The sequence below is a fragment of the Haliotis rubra genome, unplaced genomic scaffold (assembly GCF_003918875.1).
Source record: "Haliotis rubra isolate DU_JTF1 unplaced genomic scaffold, ASM391887v1 Scf506, whole genome shotgun sequence".
Taxonomy (NCBI): Eukaryota; Metazoa; Mollusca; class Gastropoda; order Lepetellida; family Haliotidae; genus Haliotis; species Haliotis rubra.
In genome coordinates this window covers 667,110-683,086 of record NW_025767198.1, presented here as the reverse complement: position 1 = coordinate 683,086, position 15,977 = coordinate 667,110, and the positions used below count along the sequence as shown (strand labels likewise).

Sequence of the window (15,977 nt, the reverse complement as noted above, 5' to 3'; positions counted from 1 at the left end):
AATACTTGTAGTGTTATTGTTTATAATTTACATCTATGTAATTAATTCATTCATATTATGAAAAATGTATATCTATGTATTTTGAATGTATTTAATATTGTGGACATCATTCAATGCTATCTTGTAAAAATAAACTTTCTATGAGAATAATGACATTCAATGTATGTAAATTGTTTGTGATCGATAAAATGGTCACAGATAAAAATGTGACCCCTGTATTGTAAGGGGTGTCAATAATGGTTCGTGGGAGTATTTCATATATTTACCGCTTAACAATTTAGTATCACCCATATGTGCTTAAAATCACACAGAACCTCTAGTGTGCTCCAGTCGACTTGTAAATCCTTGCATGCTCCACTGATTTGTTGTTTTAAACATCACAGTTGTCGTCTTCCCGGGAATGAACCGGATGCAGACACTTAGTTGCGGGTATAGTAACGTGCAGGATCATTGGACAAAATACTGTGACTAAATGTCCCAGTTCACCCAGCTGCAAATGGGTAACTTGTGAGGATGAGGCTGTGTGATAACTCGCTGATAACTGCATGAGTTGAATACTCCCCAGGAAGTTGAGCTGGATGAAAGAATGCCAGAAAAAAGACATCCGTTGATCAAGGGAGCACTCAAGCGCCTTGATCATGTACTAGTTGTGTGGATATATAAATATCCTATAAATCAAATGTAAAGACTCTTTACTAAAATCTAAAAACTCAATATCCCTTTCATAGCCTTTCAGACTTTCTTCTTCAGCGCCGTTGAGCAAATACGTTTTGGAAACATGCGCTATATAAATTCATTATCATTATCAATATCATCATTATCAATAACTGTAATTCTCACAACTTGAAACCACGAAATCAGTTAACGAAGAAAGAAAGATCCAAGGTTTTCACGTGGCTACAATCGGGGCGAGGATTATTATTATTTATTATTATAGGATATTTATATAGCGCACATATCCACGCAAGTAGTGCATGCTCAAGGCGCTGGATCGGCTCAGTGGTGCGGTACGTACATTACAAACACAAAGTGAAAGAAACAAAGTGCTTATGTAGAGTTAAACATTGACGTATTTCGAGAAGCACGTACTGCTAACTATACTCCCTTGTGCCGCCCGCATTCACCTGCCGACCTTCACCCGGATTTTCACTAAGTGATCAAATCTTAACACGATGTTTATCGCTTCAGCAAAATGCATATTTCATGAAAATATGAAATGCCAACGCCATCTCAGGTACCCACCCAAACAGACTCCTTTGGGCAAAACAGCGGAGACAATTATATGAATGGTTCACCGAAAATCAGTGCTGACATGACCTGAAAAGGGTACGCACGTCCTTCCTTGCCGGTACACTCCTTCACAATTTGCACACAAACGTATTAGCGTCTTCTTCTGTCAAACTGTGTGTAGTATTCCTTATATCTTGTTTTCTCTTGTTCAGCGCAGTGATATTGGCAATATCTTATATTCGTACTTCTATTCTAAGCGGCAAAGACTACAGAGTGTGTCTTAAGCCGTTCTTCTTTAATATCTCTGCACGGTGACAAATCATGTTTCTTTCATAACATTACAATTCGCCTGCTACAGGCGGACCTGCTCGCCAAGCCGTGACGTGTACGACTCGGCAGCTGGGCTCGTGTCACGTGATGGACTAAATAAAAGTGATTGCCTGTTTGCTGTTACCTGTTGACGACGCTTTTACTTAGCCAGGACAGAATCTGCCGTCTCCTGTGAACAAACACCAGGTAGGTGAATCTCAGTTGTTTACTCTGTCCGCCTGTCAACAAAGATTAATACAAACGTAAGATGAAATTCTCGGTGGTGTGACTTGCTTAACACGTAATCATGTACTCGGCATAATCTTACGTGTGTAAATGTGTAGACGTTTTAATAACATATCAGGTACCACGCTTTTATTTCTTTCCTCTTGGTCCAGGACAGAATTAAGGTGAATCTCAGATTGTATGCCATTACTTATAGTGTACAAAATGTGACTTACGACAAATGAATAAAACAAAATGCAAATATTAAAATTAAAACTCATGTACTCGGCATAATCTTACAAGTATATCCTATCCAGACACAAGAAATAAGGAAATCCATACATTCCAGAATACAAAACCGTTAAGAGAATGTTAACGTTACGCCTATCCCAAGTACTCTAAACAACATTGACACGTCTGTCTCACCCGAGGCAGTCAAAGTTGGGTTACTTGTCAACATGATTCATGCCAACTCCCAAATGTCCGCATTCATAGTACAGTCACATAACCACTCCAGCTCACGGCGGGGAATGTACAATGAAAACAAGTCCACGAACATCAGATTTTATACCACACAATGTATAGCTGTAACCCCTGTTCTTCTCTGCATACGTTTGTATGGCTTTCTAGTATAGTATTTTATATTCTTTTTTCGTAGATGCCCGCATATATGTGGAGGTGAAGATGTGCCATGTTCATCTCCCATACATTATAAAGGAAAGACAAACCATTACGTGCATTTATGTACATGTATATCAAAGATCGCAACACGATACACTCCATTCTATTTTTCTAACGAAATCTGAATTCTGACCGAACTTAATTACACACATCGCAAACACAATATATGGATAGGTTTACATTGCTTTCTGTTTTGTACGTTTGAAAGACTGTTCGTTGTCCTGAACATTAGCGCATACGACCTAAAGGCATGTTGAATTGGTTCTTCAATGTTGGTCTAATCCTCCTCACTTAATATAGAATCACGAAACATCGAGATTATATCGACAGACCGCTATGCATCTAACATCCAGATAGCATGTGTAACCGACTTCCTGACATAACCAAAGTTATCACATACCTGCAAAGCAGCTCTGATACTTCAGCTTCAGAGATGTAACAATTCGATATAGAACCTGTTTCTCAGCCCCACCATGACATAAAATAGACGCGTTGTCATTTTGCTCGAAGATGAGGGTATACGCAGCGCAAATGTATCTTTCATATTTCAAGTACGTTTGTTGTGGGCAGTCGGGTAGTTTACTAGTTAAAGACGTTCGTTCGTTTATCGGTTATATCACGACATTAGCACAAATTTGAGCCTTTTTCTGGCGTCCCACGCCGTGATATTGCTGGAGTACTGCATGAATCGGCGTGAAACCGAACTAACTAGAGCTGTCTTCCCTGTTGTATATACATGTATATTCATTATGAAATACGTTTTCATAGTGTTAGTCATGTCCGTAAATATTTATATGATAAGATACCATTCAACCATATCCAGTTCGTATTTCAGTATTTAATTCGGTTTTACAGCGCCTGACTATTTGTGAATGGTGGAGGCTCAGTAACGATGACGTTATGGTTGACCTTATTGCTGGCTGTCACTGTCGGCGCTGTCGGGAATGAAAGGTAAGGTTTCACAAATGTATATTGACATTTCCCAGTGTGTACATATGCCATAGACAATCTTATGAAGAGACGATCGCATGGCTGCTATTCAACACTTTCTGATAAATAATAGGAGCGTTACTCGTACACGCCCGGCGTTAACTGGAACACTATTCAGCAAACGTAAGAACGTGCATAATGATGTATTTAGCCATACCTGTAATAGCTCATTTGACACAAACTCGGCGGCTAAAGGGTTAGACTTGCGATGTGCCCTAGATGCAAGCAAACGTTAAAAACTGCATTGGTGGTGGTGCTGATTGTGGACTCTATTGGACGCACCTGGTGCGTCTGAATACTTGTGATTATTATTTCAATAATGTTAATGTTCCTAGCATCGAATCGTATATTTCCGAGAAAGAAGTTAGTTCTTATTAACCCGCCCTTATAATTTGCAAGTGTATATACATCAGAGATCTATTTGTGAGGACGTCATCACTTCGTAACTGCCATAACAAGAACAAAGTTTCAACTTAGACACTGCGTAATCGTCTCCATGAGGCTGATCTCGGGTGAGGGGAAGGCATGCATTCCACTGCCCCGACATCACAGCCAGACGGGTTGGGCTGGAGATGAGGTTAAATAATAAACGGTACAGAACTTTCACTGATGACTCAAGATCGTCATGCAAGTAGACGTGGCGTAGACAAGGAGATAGATCACTAGACCTCAATCCTTTCGAACTCATGTGGAATTCGGCTGCAAGCCGCCCTCTCACGAAGCCCAGTCCTTCTGGCAACTCTACAACAGATACATATACACACACGCGCGCGCACACACAATCTTATGAAGAGACGATCGCATGGCTGCTATTCAACACTTTCTGATAAATAATAGGAGCGTTACTCGTACACGCCCGGCGTTAAGTCAGTGATCTAACCCACTGAGCCGATGACTTCCTACTTGTCCAGCAGCTGGCAAACCGTTAATCCCCACCATGTTTGTCTCAAACATATTTACCAGTGATGCTCCCTCAGCAGCCCCCACCTCATTAAGGTGGTTGAGAACAAACAACAAACACATGTCCAACATTTTACAGATATTTTGATCTGATAAGTATTATCATTGCATCACATGTCATATATTTTGATGACATGTATGACAAATAGCATATGTTACATATAATACACATATTACATATCTATATATAATTACAAAATTACATACATTTATCAATACATTTCTTAACCCGACAAGATGGGAAACAGCTTCATGGTACTCAAACTTAGATTTTTCATGAGCAAGGAGTTGTCTCTTCCGTCTATCAAAGGCATGGTTCAGGTCCTGGTAGCGTTTCTTCTTTGGTGGCATAAGGCTACCTGACTGCAGTTGCATGATGGAAATCTCACAGTTGTCATCCTCTTTGAGAGCATTTCCAGTGTACCTATCTCTGACGTCTTGTCTTTATCATGAAAAGACAAATACTAATTGCTGTCCACCTTTCGAATTCAGAACAAACTGTTCACCTACTTGACCATTAGCCATAGATATTTTGAATACTTTAAAACGAAAGATTCCCTATATATACCAAATATATATACATATTATACTGATGAGTGACATTAGTTCACCAATTTCAAATAAAGTTCACCAAGTAATCACATAATCAATTTCCCGTTTTTCAATTTCATCAATGTCATCATTTTAGTTTAGATAAAGTTCACCAATTGATCCAGCAATCCAGCACTAAGTGAAAAGTGTTCACTCCTATAAATTCATTGACTAAAATTCTCTCTAAATGTTAGAGATGCTCCCTTCATCCCCTATTGTCTAACCAATCAGCACGCATGGGTGATTTTACACCTGAAACAATAGCTGGACAGGTAGGAAGACCCCGCTCAGCCACAACGGCTTTCACAAAAATAGAAGTGTGACAAATACAGCTGGTAGAGTAGATCACGGACTTTGTGTACCCCTCTGACAAGTGTAAATTGGCACGGTTCCCGCGACCAAAAGCTGTGAATACACAATGCCATTTAGAAAGTGGTTATTTGGGATTACACTTTCTCAGTAAAGTACAGATTCCACTCTGAGAGAGGTGATGATAAACAAACTTAATAAAGAAAATAGTAATAGTAAGGGTGTTTCTGAAGATTGAAGATAGTGACAGACAGACCGCGTCGCAAAGGTCAAGTATATTTTCAAGTATGAGTGAGTAGTCGATAGACGATTATCCAGAAATTCAACCAATCTGTATTGAGTTGACCCAAGCGAGAGGAATTACCATATGTATTCTACAAAAGTCACTAGCTTGTCAATTCAGTGAGTAGTCAGCCATGAGCCTTTGGCAGAATGAGTTCGAACTCATTAATTAGTGAACACAATTGAGTGAACTCGATTTCTAATAACTAATTTGAGTGAACTCAAATTATATTAGCAACATTGAGTGAAACGTATTCAAATGATTTTTTCTATCATTGTACCTATATAAAAAGAATGTTGTCTTATTGCAAAATAGCAAACACACAGGTTAACATTCAGTTCATTCCAAATTCAAGGGGAGGCAGACACTTAATCTATCTAGGTCACAAGTTTAGGGTTAAGAGCACAAAAAGGGACGAGTTCATTGGAAATGTTGTAAGACAGGTTGTCCTGCAACCGCCAACACCGTCGGTGATGTTATAACATTATCATCACATTAGATGTCCGGCAAAGTGAGGTGTGACTACTCAATCCAGTCTGTACCGATCCCGATCCGAAACAGACTATAAGTTAATCCCCCATTCTTTAAGGGATTATCGCGCATCAGTTATGTTATATCTAGAACAAAAGCGCCCGGCAAAACTAATGTACCGGACGCTGTCTGGCGTATAAACCCTCTTTCTGCAAGACTTGAGGTGGTACTAGCTCACTACACTTACGTACGTGGATGTTATTCATTGACTATCGCCTTCTCTATGCTTTCAGTTGACCGTCGATATCTTTGTTTACGTTGGCTCCGATGCAGTTCTTGTCCACTTCGCTGGCACGTGTGAAAGCGCCGTCTTATTACCAGTGGTATAAAATAAAGTTCTTTGAAAGCTGAATATAAAATTAATGTGTATGCATATCCTGCGGCAAGACCGGCTCTCTTACCTAAATGACAGGTCTCGCTGTCCTCGGACACGCCCGAATTCATGTATGTACGGATATACGCTAGGTTGGCATTCCGTACTAATCATACATGTGAATATTTGAGTTAAGAGAAGTTAAAACGACACTTCTATTTCATTTTATTGTCTATACCCCCTACCCCCGTTTTGAAAAAAAATCAATGTGGCGATCAGCATGTCCCTCCGTCCATCAGTCTATCCTCCGTCCCGAACACATAAGCCGTTTTATATACCTGATTCAAACTAGCTTGACATTCTACAGGTGACATTTATTCGTTCGTTCTGAAATTCTGGTCGTCATCGGAGCAGACCTCAAAAAAGTATTTAGAATCCTGCTACAGAGATCAGTCCAATGTTGAGCTATTGCTTTTTGATGGTTTGGGGGTTTTACAGATCGTAAACAACAATATGTTTCATTTATCTGAAGGCACGGAGTCGGAAATGGTGTGTAAGTAGTCAAACTCAATTTCCAAACGACACCAGATTTAAGGGATACTTCTTGTGACTCTTGTTATACTCACAAAAATATACAAAAAACGATTAACTACAGTAGACATCAGTAGAACGTAAAGGAACAATGGCGTCCACCAATAGAAGTTTATAAAAAATCGTACTATACTCAGCATTTCGTGAAATTGTAAGTTCACGTGTAAACCTTGATGATAAAGATGAAAAACACGAAATGCACGTGTGAAAAGCAAATTCATGATGTCATTCGGTGCATGTTTGCTGAAACTGAACACGCACATTGAATGTGAGCTTGAAAAACAAATCAAACCTTTAATTTTAATCTTCTTATTTATTTTTTTGAAATGCCACGCCTTTCAAATCAAGAACGTCAACGTGCTATGGGGAGGTTTGATGCTGGTCTGTTTGTGGTCGCTGTTGCAAGAGCCTTTAATTGTTCACGACAAACAATTTTTAATCTTAGGATGAGAGTGCATCAAACCGGAACTGTTTCCTACCGCCCGAGGCCGACAGCGTCACGTGTGACGTCACTCTGGGAAGATCAAGAAATACGATTACGTCATCTTCGGAACAGATTTGTTACTGCACCTTCCACAAGTAGGGAGATGTTTGGTGGAAGGATAACTGCACAAACTGTCAGAAATCGCTCGCGTGCCGCTGGACTTCTCGACATAATGAACCACTTGTAACGCCTCTTCATCGCGGCAGCCGCCTGGTGTGGGCCACAAGACACAATGTCATAAGCTTCTATCAAAGACAGTGGGATTCAGTTGTCTTCAGCGACGAATCTCGATTCACATTTAGATTTGCCGACGGCAGGGCCCGAGTGTACCGCAGGCGAGGTGAACGACGCTCAAGTCTGCGTCCGTGAAGTGGACAGATTGGGTGGCGACAGGTATGGGGTTCGTTTTGCACACACGGATGTTCTCGCCTTGTCGTCTTTCGAGGGAACTTAAATGCTGCCCAGTACATAGCACAGATTTTGCAACCTGTCCTGCTTCCATTTATGCGGAGACATGGCCCTGGGCTGACGTTTTAACAAGACAACGCTGGACCGCATACGGCATTTCTTACACAGAATCTTCAACGAAATGCCGGTATTCAAGTTCTGGAATGGCCGTCGCGTAGCCCCGACCTCAATCCTATCGAGTGAGTGAGTTAGGATTTTAAGTCATATCGGCAATATTTCAGCCATATCGTGACCAAATCAAGTTATAGATTTATAATTACAGTAAAACAACTAGATTATCACAGATATAAAATTTAAAATAGCAATTAAATATAAATATTTCAGCTATAGATGACAATACAATATAAAAACAGGTTATGGATTGCTAATAACTGAAGGCAGATCTTCATACGAGGTACCAATGCTATCGAACACATCTGGGCAAGTTTTCACTAAAATTAACCTTTTTGTCTCGCACTGTTACAACGTAAAAAGTGGTTGTCAAGTACTTTCATAGCCAAAACCGTACAGATATCATACGTAACTAGTATATTTTATGCATTGTATCGATTCATATTTTGCACGTTTATCGAGAGCTCTGTGCTATTAACGGACACTAATTTCAATCCGGTAAAGTAGTTCTGTATTTTCTGTAGTTCTCTCGAGCCAGTCAAGTGCAGTAAGCCATCGGATGTGACCGCTCCCAGCTGCTACTTCGGCAATACGCGCAAAATACAGCTGAAATGCAATGTTGACTGCTGACACAAGACCCGTGTATGTCCTGCGATTATCTAATACGTGTAGTTGCTTGACAGTGTCAGTGACAGGGCATAAAGGTACGTCTTGTGCCCACAGCTCATAATTTCTATTCAAGTCACGATGAAAAGAGAATAAAATCTCAGTTGAGGAAAGGTCACTCACGAGAGCAAAGTTCGAACCTTAGATCCTCAGTTAGAATTATGACACAAATGGTTGATGTCGAAAGCACTTGTGTTAGTGTCTTCTCTGTGTACTGTAAATCTAAGTCCGTGAACATCTGAATACAAGGTCAAAATAAGCACATGTTACATGGACATTTAGACTCGGTTGCTATGGTAACTGGTGAGGCTTGTGCGGCTGTCACATTGGACAATATACACAAATACCATGTCTCAACAAGGCCACACACGAAGCGGGACTACATTGCTAACATTCCGTTTTCCCATTTCTAAGAGACAAAAATTAGACCTCAACAGTTTTACTTTTTAATCTACAGCTCTCCTGGAACATACATCATCACCTTTGCCAAAAAGATCGCCCCGGGATGGACAGTTCCTATCCGAGTACAGATTCTGAATGCAACACAGCCAGTGTCCATCCAGATAGCTCTTGTCAACCGTACATCAGACACCATCATACAGAGTACAACAAGGTCCTTCGCACAGGGTACGTTGCTAATACAGATCACTCAAATACATTCATGCAGATAAATCTTTTACAACAGGGTAAACGGTTGCAATGAATCGAGTACAACCAGGACCTTCATACATGGTAAGTTGTGTTGGTGTGTGAATATGTATCATACAGGACAAGTGGGTCCCAATATGTACCCACACATTCGTCTCGAGTATAGACAGGCACCGTATCCATTCTGACGCCATCCTGTAGAGCAAAGGGAGATCCATCATACATAGTAAGTGGGCATGTATCCATTCTGACGCCGTCCTGTAGAGCAAAGGGATATCCATCATACATAGTAAGTGGGCATGTATCCATTCTGACGCCGTCCTGTAGAGCAAAGGGAGATCCATCATACATAGTAAGTAGGGATCGCATCCTTTCTGACGCCGTCCTGTAGGGCAAAGGGAGATCCATCATACATAGTAAGTGGGCACCGTATCCATTCTGACGCCGTCTTGTAGAGCAAACGGAGATCCATCATACATAGTAAGTGGGCAAGGAGATCCGTATCCATTCTGACGCCGTCCTGTAGAGCAAAGGAGATCCATCATACATAGTAAGTGGGCATCGTATCCATTCTGACGCCGCCGTCTTGTAGAGCAAAGGGAGATCCATCATACATAGTAAGTGGGCATGTATCCATTCTGACGCCGTCTTGTAGAGCAAAGGGAGATCCATCATACATAGTAAGTGTAGAGGAGATCCATCATACATAGTAAGTGGGCATCCATTCTGACGCCGTCCTGTAGAGCAAAGGGAGATCCATCATACATAGTAAGTAGGGATCGCATCCTTTCTGACGCCGTCCTGTAGGGCAAAGGGAGATCCATCATACATAGTAAGTGGGCACCGTATCCATTCTGACGCCGTCTTGTAGAGCAAAGGGAGATCCATCATACATAGTAAGTAGGGATCGCATCCTTTCTGACGCCGTCCTGTAGAGCAAAGGGAGATCCATCATACATAGTAAGTGGGCACCGTATCCATTCTGACGCCGTCTTGTAGAGCAAAGGGAGATCCATCATACATAGTAAGTGGGCATGTATCCATTCTGACGCCGTCCTGTAGAGCAAAGGGAGATCCATCATACATAGTAAGTAGGGATCGCATCCTTTCTGACGCCGTCTTGTAGAGCAAAGGGAGATCCATCATACATAGTAAGTGGGCATGTATCCATTCTGACGCCGTCCTGTAGAGCAAAGGGAGATCCATCATACATAGTAAGTAGGGATCGCATCCTTTCTGACGCCGTCCTGTAGGGCAAAGGGAGATCCATCATACATAGTAAGTGGGCACCGTATCCATTCTGACGCCGTCTTGTAGAGCAAAGGGAGATCCATCATACATAGTAAGTGGGCATGTATCCATTCTGACGCCGTCCTGTAGAGCAAAGGGAGATCCATCATACATAGTAAATGGGCACCGTATCCATTCTGACGCCGTCTTGTAGAGCAAAGGGAGATCCATCATACATAGTAAGTGGGCATGTATCCATTCTGACGCCGTCCTGTAGAGCAAAGGGAGATCCATCATACATAGTAAATGGGCACCGTATTCATTCTGTGCAAACGCCGTCTTACAGAGTAAATGGGAGATCCATCATACATAGTAGAGCAAAGGGAGATCCATCATACATAGTAAGTGGGCATGCATCCATTCTGACGCCGTCCTGTAGAGCAAAGGGAGATCCATCATACATAGTAAGTAGGGATCGCATCCTTTCTGACGCCGTCCTGTAGGGCAAAGGGAGATCCATCATACATAGTAAGTGGGCACCGTATCCATTCTGACGCCGTCTTGTAGAGCAAAGGGAGATCCATCATACATAGTAAGTGGGCATGTATCCATTCTGACGCCGTCCTGTAGAGCAAAGGGAGATCCATCATACATAGTAAGTAGGGATCGCATCCTTTCTGACGCCGTCTTGTAGAGCAAAGGGAGATCCATCATACATAGTAAGTGGGCATGTATCCATTCTGACGCCGTCCTGTAGAGCAAAGGGAGATCCATCATACATAGTAAGTAGGGATCGCATCCTTTCTGACGCCGTCCTGTAGAGCAAAGGGAGATCCATCATACATAGTAAATGGGCACCGTATCCATTCTGACGCCGTCCTGTAGAGTAAAGGGAGATCCATCATACATAGTAAGTGGGCATGTATCCATTCTGACGCCGTCCTGTAGAGCAAAGGGAGATCCATCATACATAGTAAGTAGGGATCGCATCCTTTCTGACGCCGTCCTGTAGAGCAAAGGGAGATCCATCATACATAGTAAATGGGCACCGTATCCATTCTGACGCCGTCCTGTAGAGTAAAGGGAGATCCATCATACATAGTAAGTAGGGATCGCATCCTTTCTGACGCCGTCCTGTAGAGCAAAGGGAGATCCATCATACATAGTAAGTGAGCACGTATCCATTCTGACGCCGTCTTGTAGAGCAAAGGGAGATCCATCATACATAGTAAGGGAGATCCATTCTGACGCCGTCCTGTAGAGCAAAGGGAGATCCATCATACATAGTAAGTAGGCACGCATCCTTTCTGACGCCGTCTTGTAGAGCAAAGGGAGATCCATCATACATAGTAAGTGAGCACGTATCCATTCTGACGCCGTCTTGTAGAGCAAAGGGAGATCCATCATACATAGTAAGTGGGCACGTATCCATTCTGACGCCGTCTTGTAGAGCAAAGGGAGATCCATCATACATAGTAAGTGGGCACGTATCCATTCTGACGCCGTCTTGTAGAGCAAAGGGAGATCCATCATACATAGTAAGTGGGCACCGTATCCATTCTGACGCCGTCTTGTAGAGCAAAGGGAGATCCATCATACATAGTAAGTGGGCACCGTATCCATTCTGACGCCGTCTTGTAGAGCAAAGGGAGATCCATCATACATAGTAAGTGGGCACCGTATCCATTCTGACGCCGTCTTGTAGAGCAAAGGGAGATCCATCATACATAGTAAAGTGGGCACCGTATCCATTCTGACGCCGTCTTGTAGAGCAAAGGGAGATCCATCATACATAGTAAGTGGGCACGTATCCATTCTGACGCCGTCTTGTAGAGCAAAGGGAGATCCATCATACAAAGTAAGTGAGCACGTATCCATTCTGACGCCGTCCTGTAGAGCAAAGGGAGATCCATCATACATAGTAAGTGGGCACGTATCCATTCTGACGCCGTCTTGTAGAGCAAAGGGAGATCCATCATACATAGTAAGTGGGCACCGTATCCATTCTGACGCCGTCTTGTAGAGCAAAGGGAGATCCATCATACATAGTAAGTGGGCACGTATCCATTCTGACGCCGTCTTGTAGAGCAAAGGGAGATCCATCATACATAGTAAATGGGCACCGTATCCATTCTGACGCCGTCTTGTAGAGCAAAGGGAGATCCATCATACAAAGTAAGTGAGCACGTATCCATTCTGACGCCGTCTTGTAGAGCAAAGGGAGATCCATCATACATAGTAAATGGGCACCGTATCCATTCTGACGCCGTCTTGTAGAGCAAAGGGAGATCCATCATACAAAGTAAGTGAGCACGTATCCATTCTGACGCCGTCTTGTAGAGCAAAGGGAGATCCATCATACATAGTAAGTGGGCACGTATCCATTCTGACGCCGTCTTGTAGAGCAAAGGGAGATCCATCATACAAAGTAAGTGAGCACGTATCCATTCTGACGCCGTCTTGTAGAGCAAAGGGAGATCCATCATACATAGTAAGTGGGCACGTATCCATTCTGACGCCGTCTTGTAGAGCAAAGGGAGATCCATCATACATAGTAAGTGGGCACGTATCCATTCTGACGCCGTCTTGTAGAGCAAAGGGAGATCCATCATACATAGTAAGTGGGCACGTATCCATTCTGAGTTAGTGGCACTTGTATGTCACACATGCCGTGGAGCGTCGTCATCACAAGACTTGAAACATATAGTGTGGCTTACACAATACACTGTCTGATTATGAGCAACCACGTCATTTACGGTGATAGCAACTAAGTTTCCAGGTCTAACCGCTCAGACGTTATATCGATCTTTAAGTACAAATGAACTGCTAGCCGCCTCCATATCAACACTTTACACCTCTAGTGAAAAGGAAACGTTTTCCCATTTCTAAGAGACAAACATTAGACCTCAACAGTTTTACTTTTTAATCTACAGCTCTCCTGGAACATACATCATCACCTTTGCCAAAAAGATCGCCCCGGGATGGACAGTTCCTATCCGAGTACAGATTCTGAATGCAACACAGCCAGTGTCCATCCAGATTGCTCTTGTCAACCGTACAGCAGACACCATCATACAGAGTACAACAAGGTCCTTCGCACAGGGTACGTTGCTAACAGAGATCACTCAAATACATTCGTGCAGATAAATCTTTTACAACAAGGTAAACGGTTGCAATGAATCGAGTACAACCAGGACCTTCATAAAATGGTAAGTTGTGTTGGTGTGTGAATAGATATCATACAGGACAAGTGGGTCCCCATATGTACCCACACATTCGTCTCGAGTATAGAAAGGCACCGTATCCATTCTGACGCCGTCCTGTAGAGCAAAGGGAGATCCATCATACATAGTAAGTGGGCACCGTATCCATTCTGACTCCGTCTTGTAGAGCAAAGGGAGATCCATCATACATAGTAAGTGGGCACGTATCCATTCTGACGCCGTATCCATTCTGACGTACTTTGTATGGTTATCTCGCCAATATATTCATATCAAATTTCTAATCTCACAGCAACATACTAATTTGGCAAACTAAATGGAATGTGATATCATTACGTATATTACATACACCCATGAAGTGGCTACTGCCAAATTTAAATCCCCACTTACTAGAAGAAGAAGAGTGTATTTTGTATAAAGGCCATACGACCAATCGTACAAGGTGGTACAATAGTGATAGTGATTTTATATTCAAAAAACTTTATGGATAACAGCTTCTTTTATTTCGTGAGTGCGACGTTATCCGCAAAGTTTGTTCAGCATTGTACTTCCCAACTTTTAAAAGAAGAAATCTAATTTTCGCAGATCTTGGCTTCAGATTACATTAATTTGACTAAACCACACTCGTACGTCGTTTAAATGTCAGTTCCTCTGCCCTGCTTAATCTCGTATTTAACTGTAGATCTGGCTGTGCACGATTGCTAGCCTTGAGTCATGCCAGACGGGCTACTAGGACACTGATGTAGATGTAGATTGGACATAGTGTTATTCAACTTGCTCAAAGCGAGCTGTGCACCAGAACTTTATATTTGCCGAAGATCCACATCAAACCCTTTAGTATTTACACTGTGCGAGTGTGAGACTTCTGTGCAAACATTTCTTCAGGTTTAGGGTCAGAGGCCCAATGTTTTGTTAGGTGAATGATATGGGCCTTCACTGTTGAAATACACTAACAAACCTGATTTGGAATGACACACCCTAACAGTCAATGTGAGTCATTCAAATTCTTAAGTTATTCATCTATTTCACAGTCAGCGTTACGGTTACAGTATCACGCGCTTACATGTCATTCTCCTGGAGACGGTTCTATGGATAAGTGAATGTTTGTTAAATGGTATATTTTGTATACTCACCCCGTTTGCATTTCATATTCGTACACAAGTGAAACAAACATGTAACATATTTCACATTTTTCAAATAGTATCTGAAATAGCCAAACTGCAGAAACAAATCAGGACATCGGGTTGAACGTGTCGGGATAGTATTCCCAGTCGAAAGCACCAAAGGCTGGTGCATTACAATTAATCATATCTTCTCTGAACTAAATAATTTGTTTTATCAAAAGCATAAATGCTGTCAGTTATTTCGACCTCAACAACCATGTATATTTGACATGTGTAATTCAAACTTCCGATAATATATTATAAGGAGTTAAATCTGGTTCTTCACGCCCACCTTTATACTGTGGATATATTTACAAATACTTCTTACTTTCCACTTACTTCCACTTTCTGACGTCTTTGATAATGCCCTTTGGTTGCACATTTGTTGTTTTTTTTGCAGGTCAACCACAAACAGTTGATTTCCAGGTAAGAAAAAAATATCTATCCAGCTAAAACAACATATCAAGGGAAAAAATAAGTGTGCATAACATATAATCAGATCAAATATACGTTGTTTGAAAAGTTATAAAGATACCCCTAAATACACATGTAGCAAAAGCACTTTGTCACATATTGCAAGTGGCACATGTACTTTGTGCACAATGAAATTACTCACCTTTTGCATGCTTTTTAACCCCTTGAAGTTCACATACCTGATATTAAAAATTGAAGAATGGTTGATTATTCTCTAGCCTCTGGTCGTTGTGGAAACATGTTATTTTAAACTAAACTGCACTTACGTCATGCCACGGCTTACAGAAAATCAGCGTCTAGCCGCAGTGGGTATGCTGGAGAATGGAATGGCCCAAAATGAAGTGGCCAGACATTTTGGTGTCCATCGAGACACGATCTCATCTCTTTGAAGACAATAGATTTGCCTCAGACCAGCCGTCCACGCGTGACGTCACGTCAGCAAGACAACCACATTCGGCTCACCCATCAATGGAATCGATTCCACACTGCCAGTTTGACT

General features: G+C 41.9%; 1 protein-coding gene across 1 annotated transcript in view; it reads left to right on the top strand.

Annotated features, from left to right (window-relative positions):
• The first annotated feature begins 1,595 nt into the window (after positions 1-1,595).
• Positions 1,596-15,977, top strand: part of LOC124292042 (pregnancy zone protein-like) — a 55,044-nt gene continuing 40,662 nt past the window's right edge. Inside the window, exons 1-4 of the mRNA XM_046729115.1 lie at positions 1,596-1,746; positions 3,301-3,396; positions 9,200-9,369; positions 15,405-15,430. Coding sequence (XP_046585071.1) covers positions 3,338-3,396; positions 9,200-9,369; positions 15,405-15,430 — 255 coding nt within the window. The 5' untranslated portion in view covers positions 1,596-1,746; positions 3,301-3,337. The remainder of the gene's footprint in view (positions 1,747-3,300; positions 3,397-9,199; positions 9,370-15,404; positions 15,431-15,977) is intronic.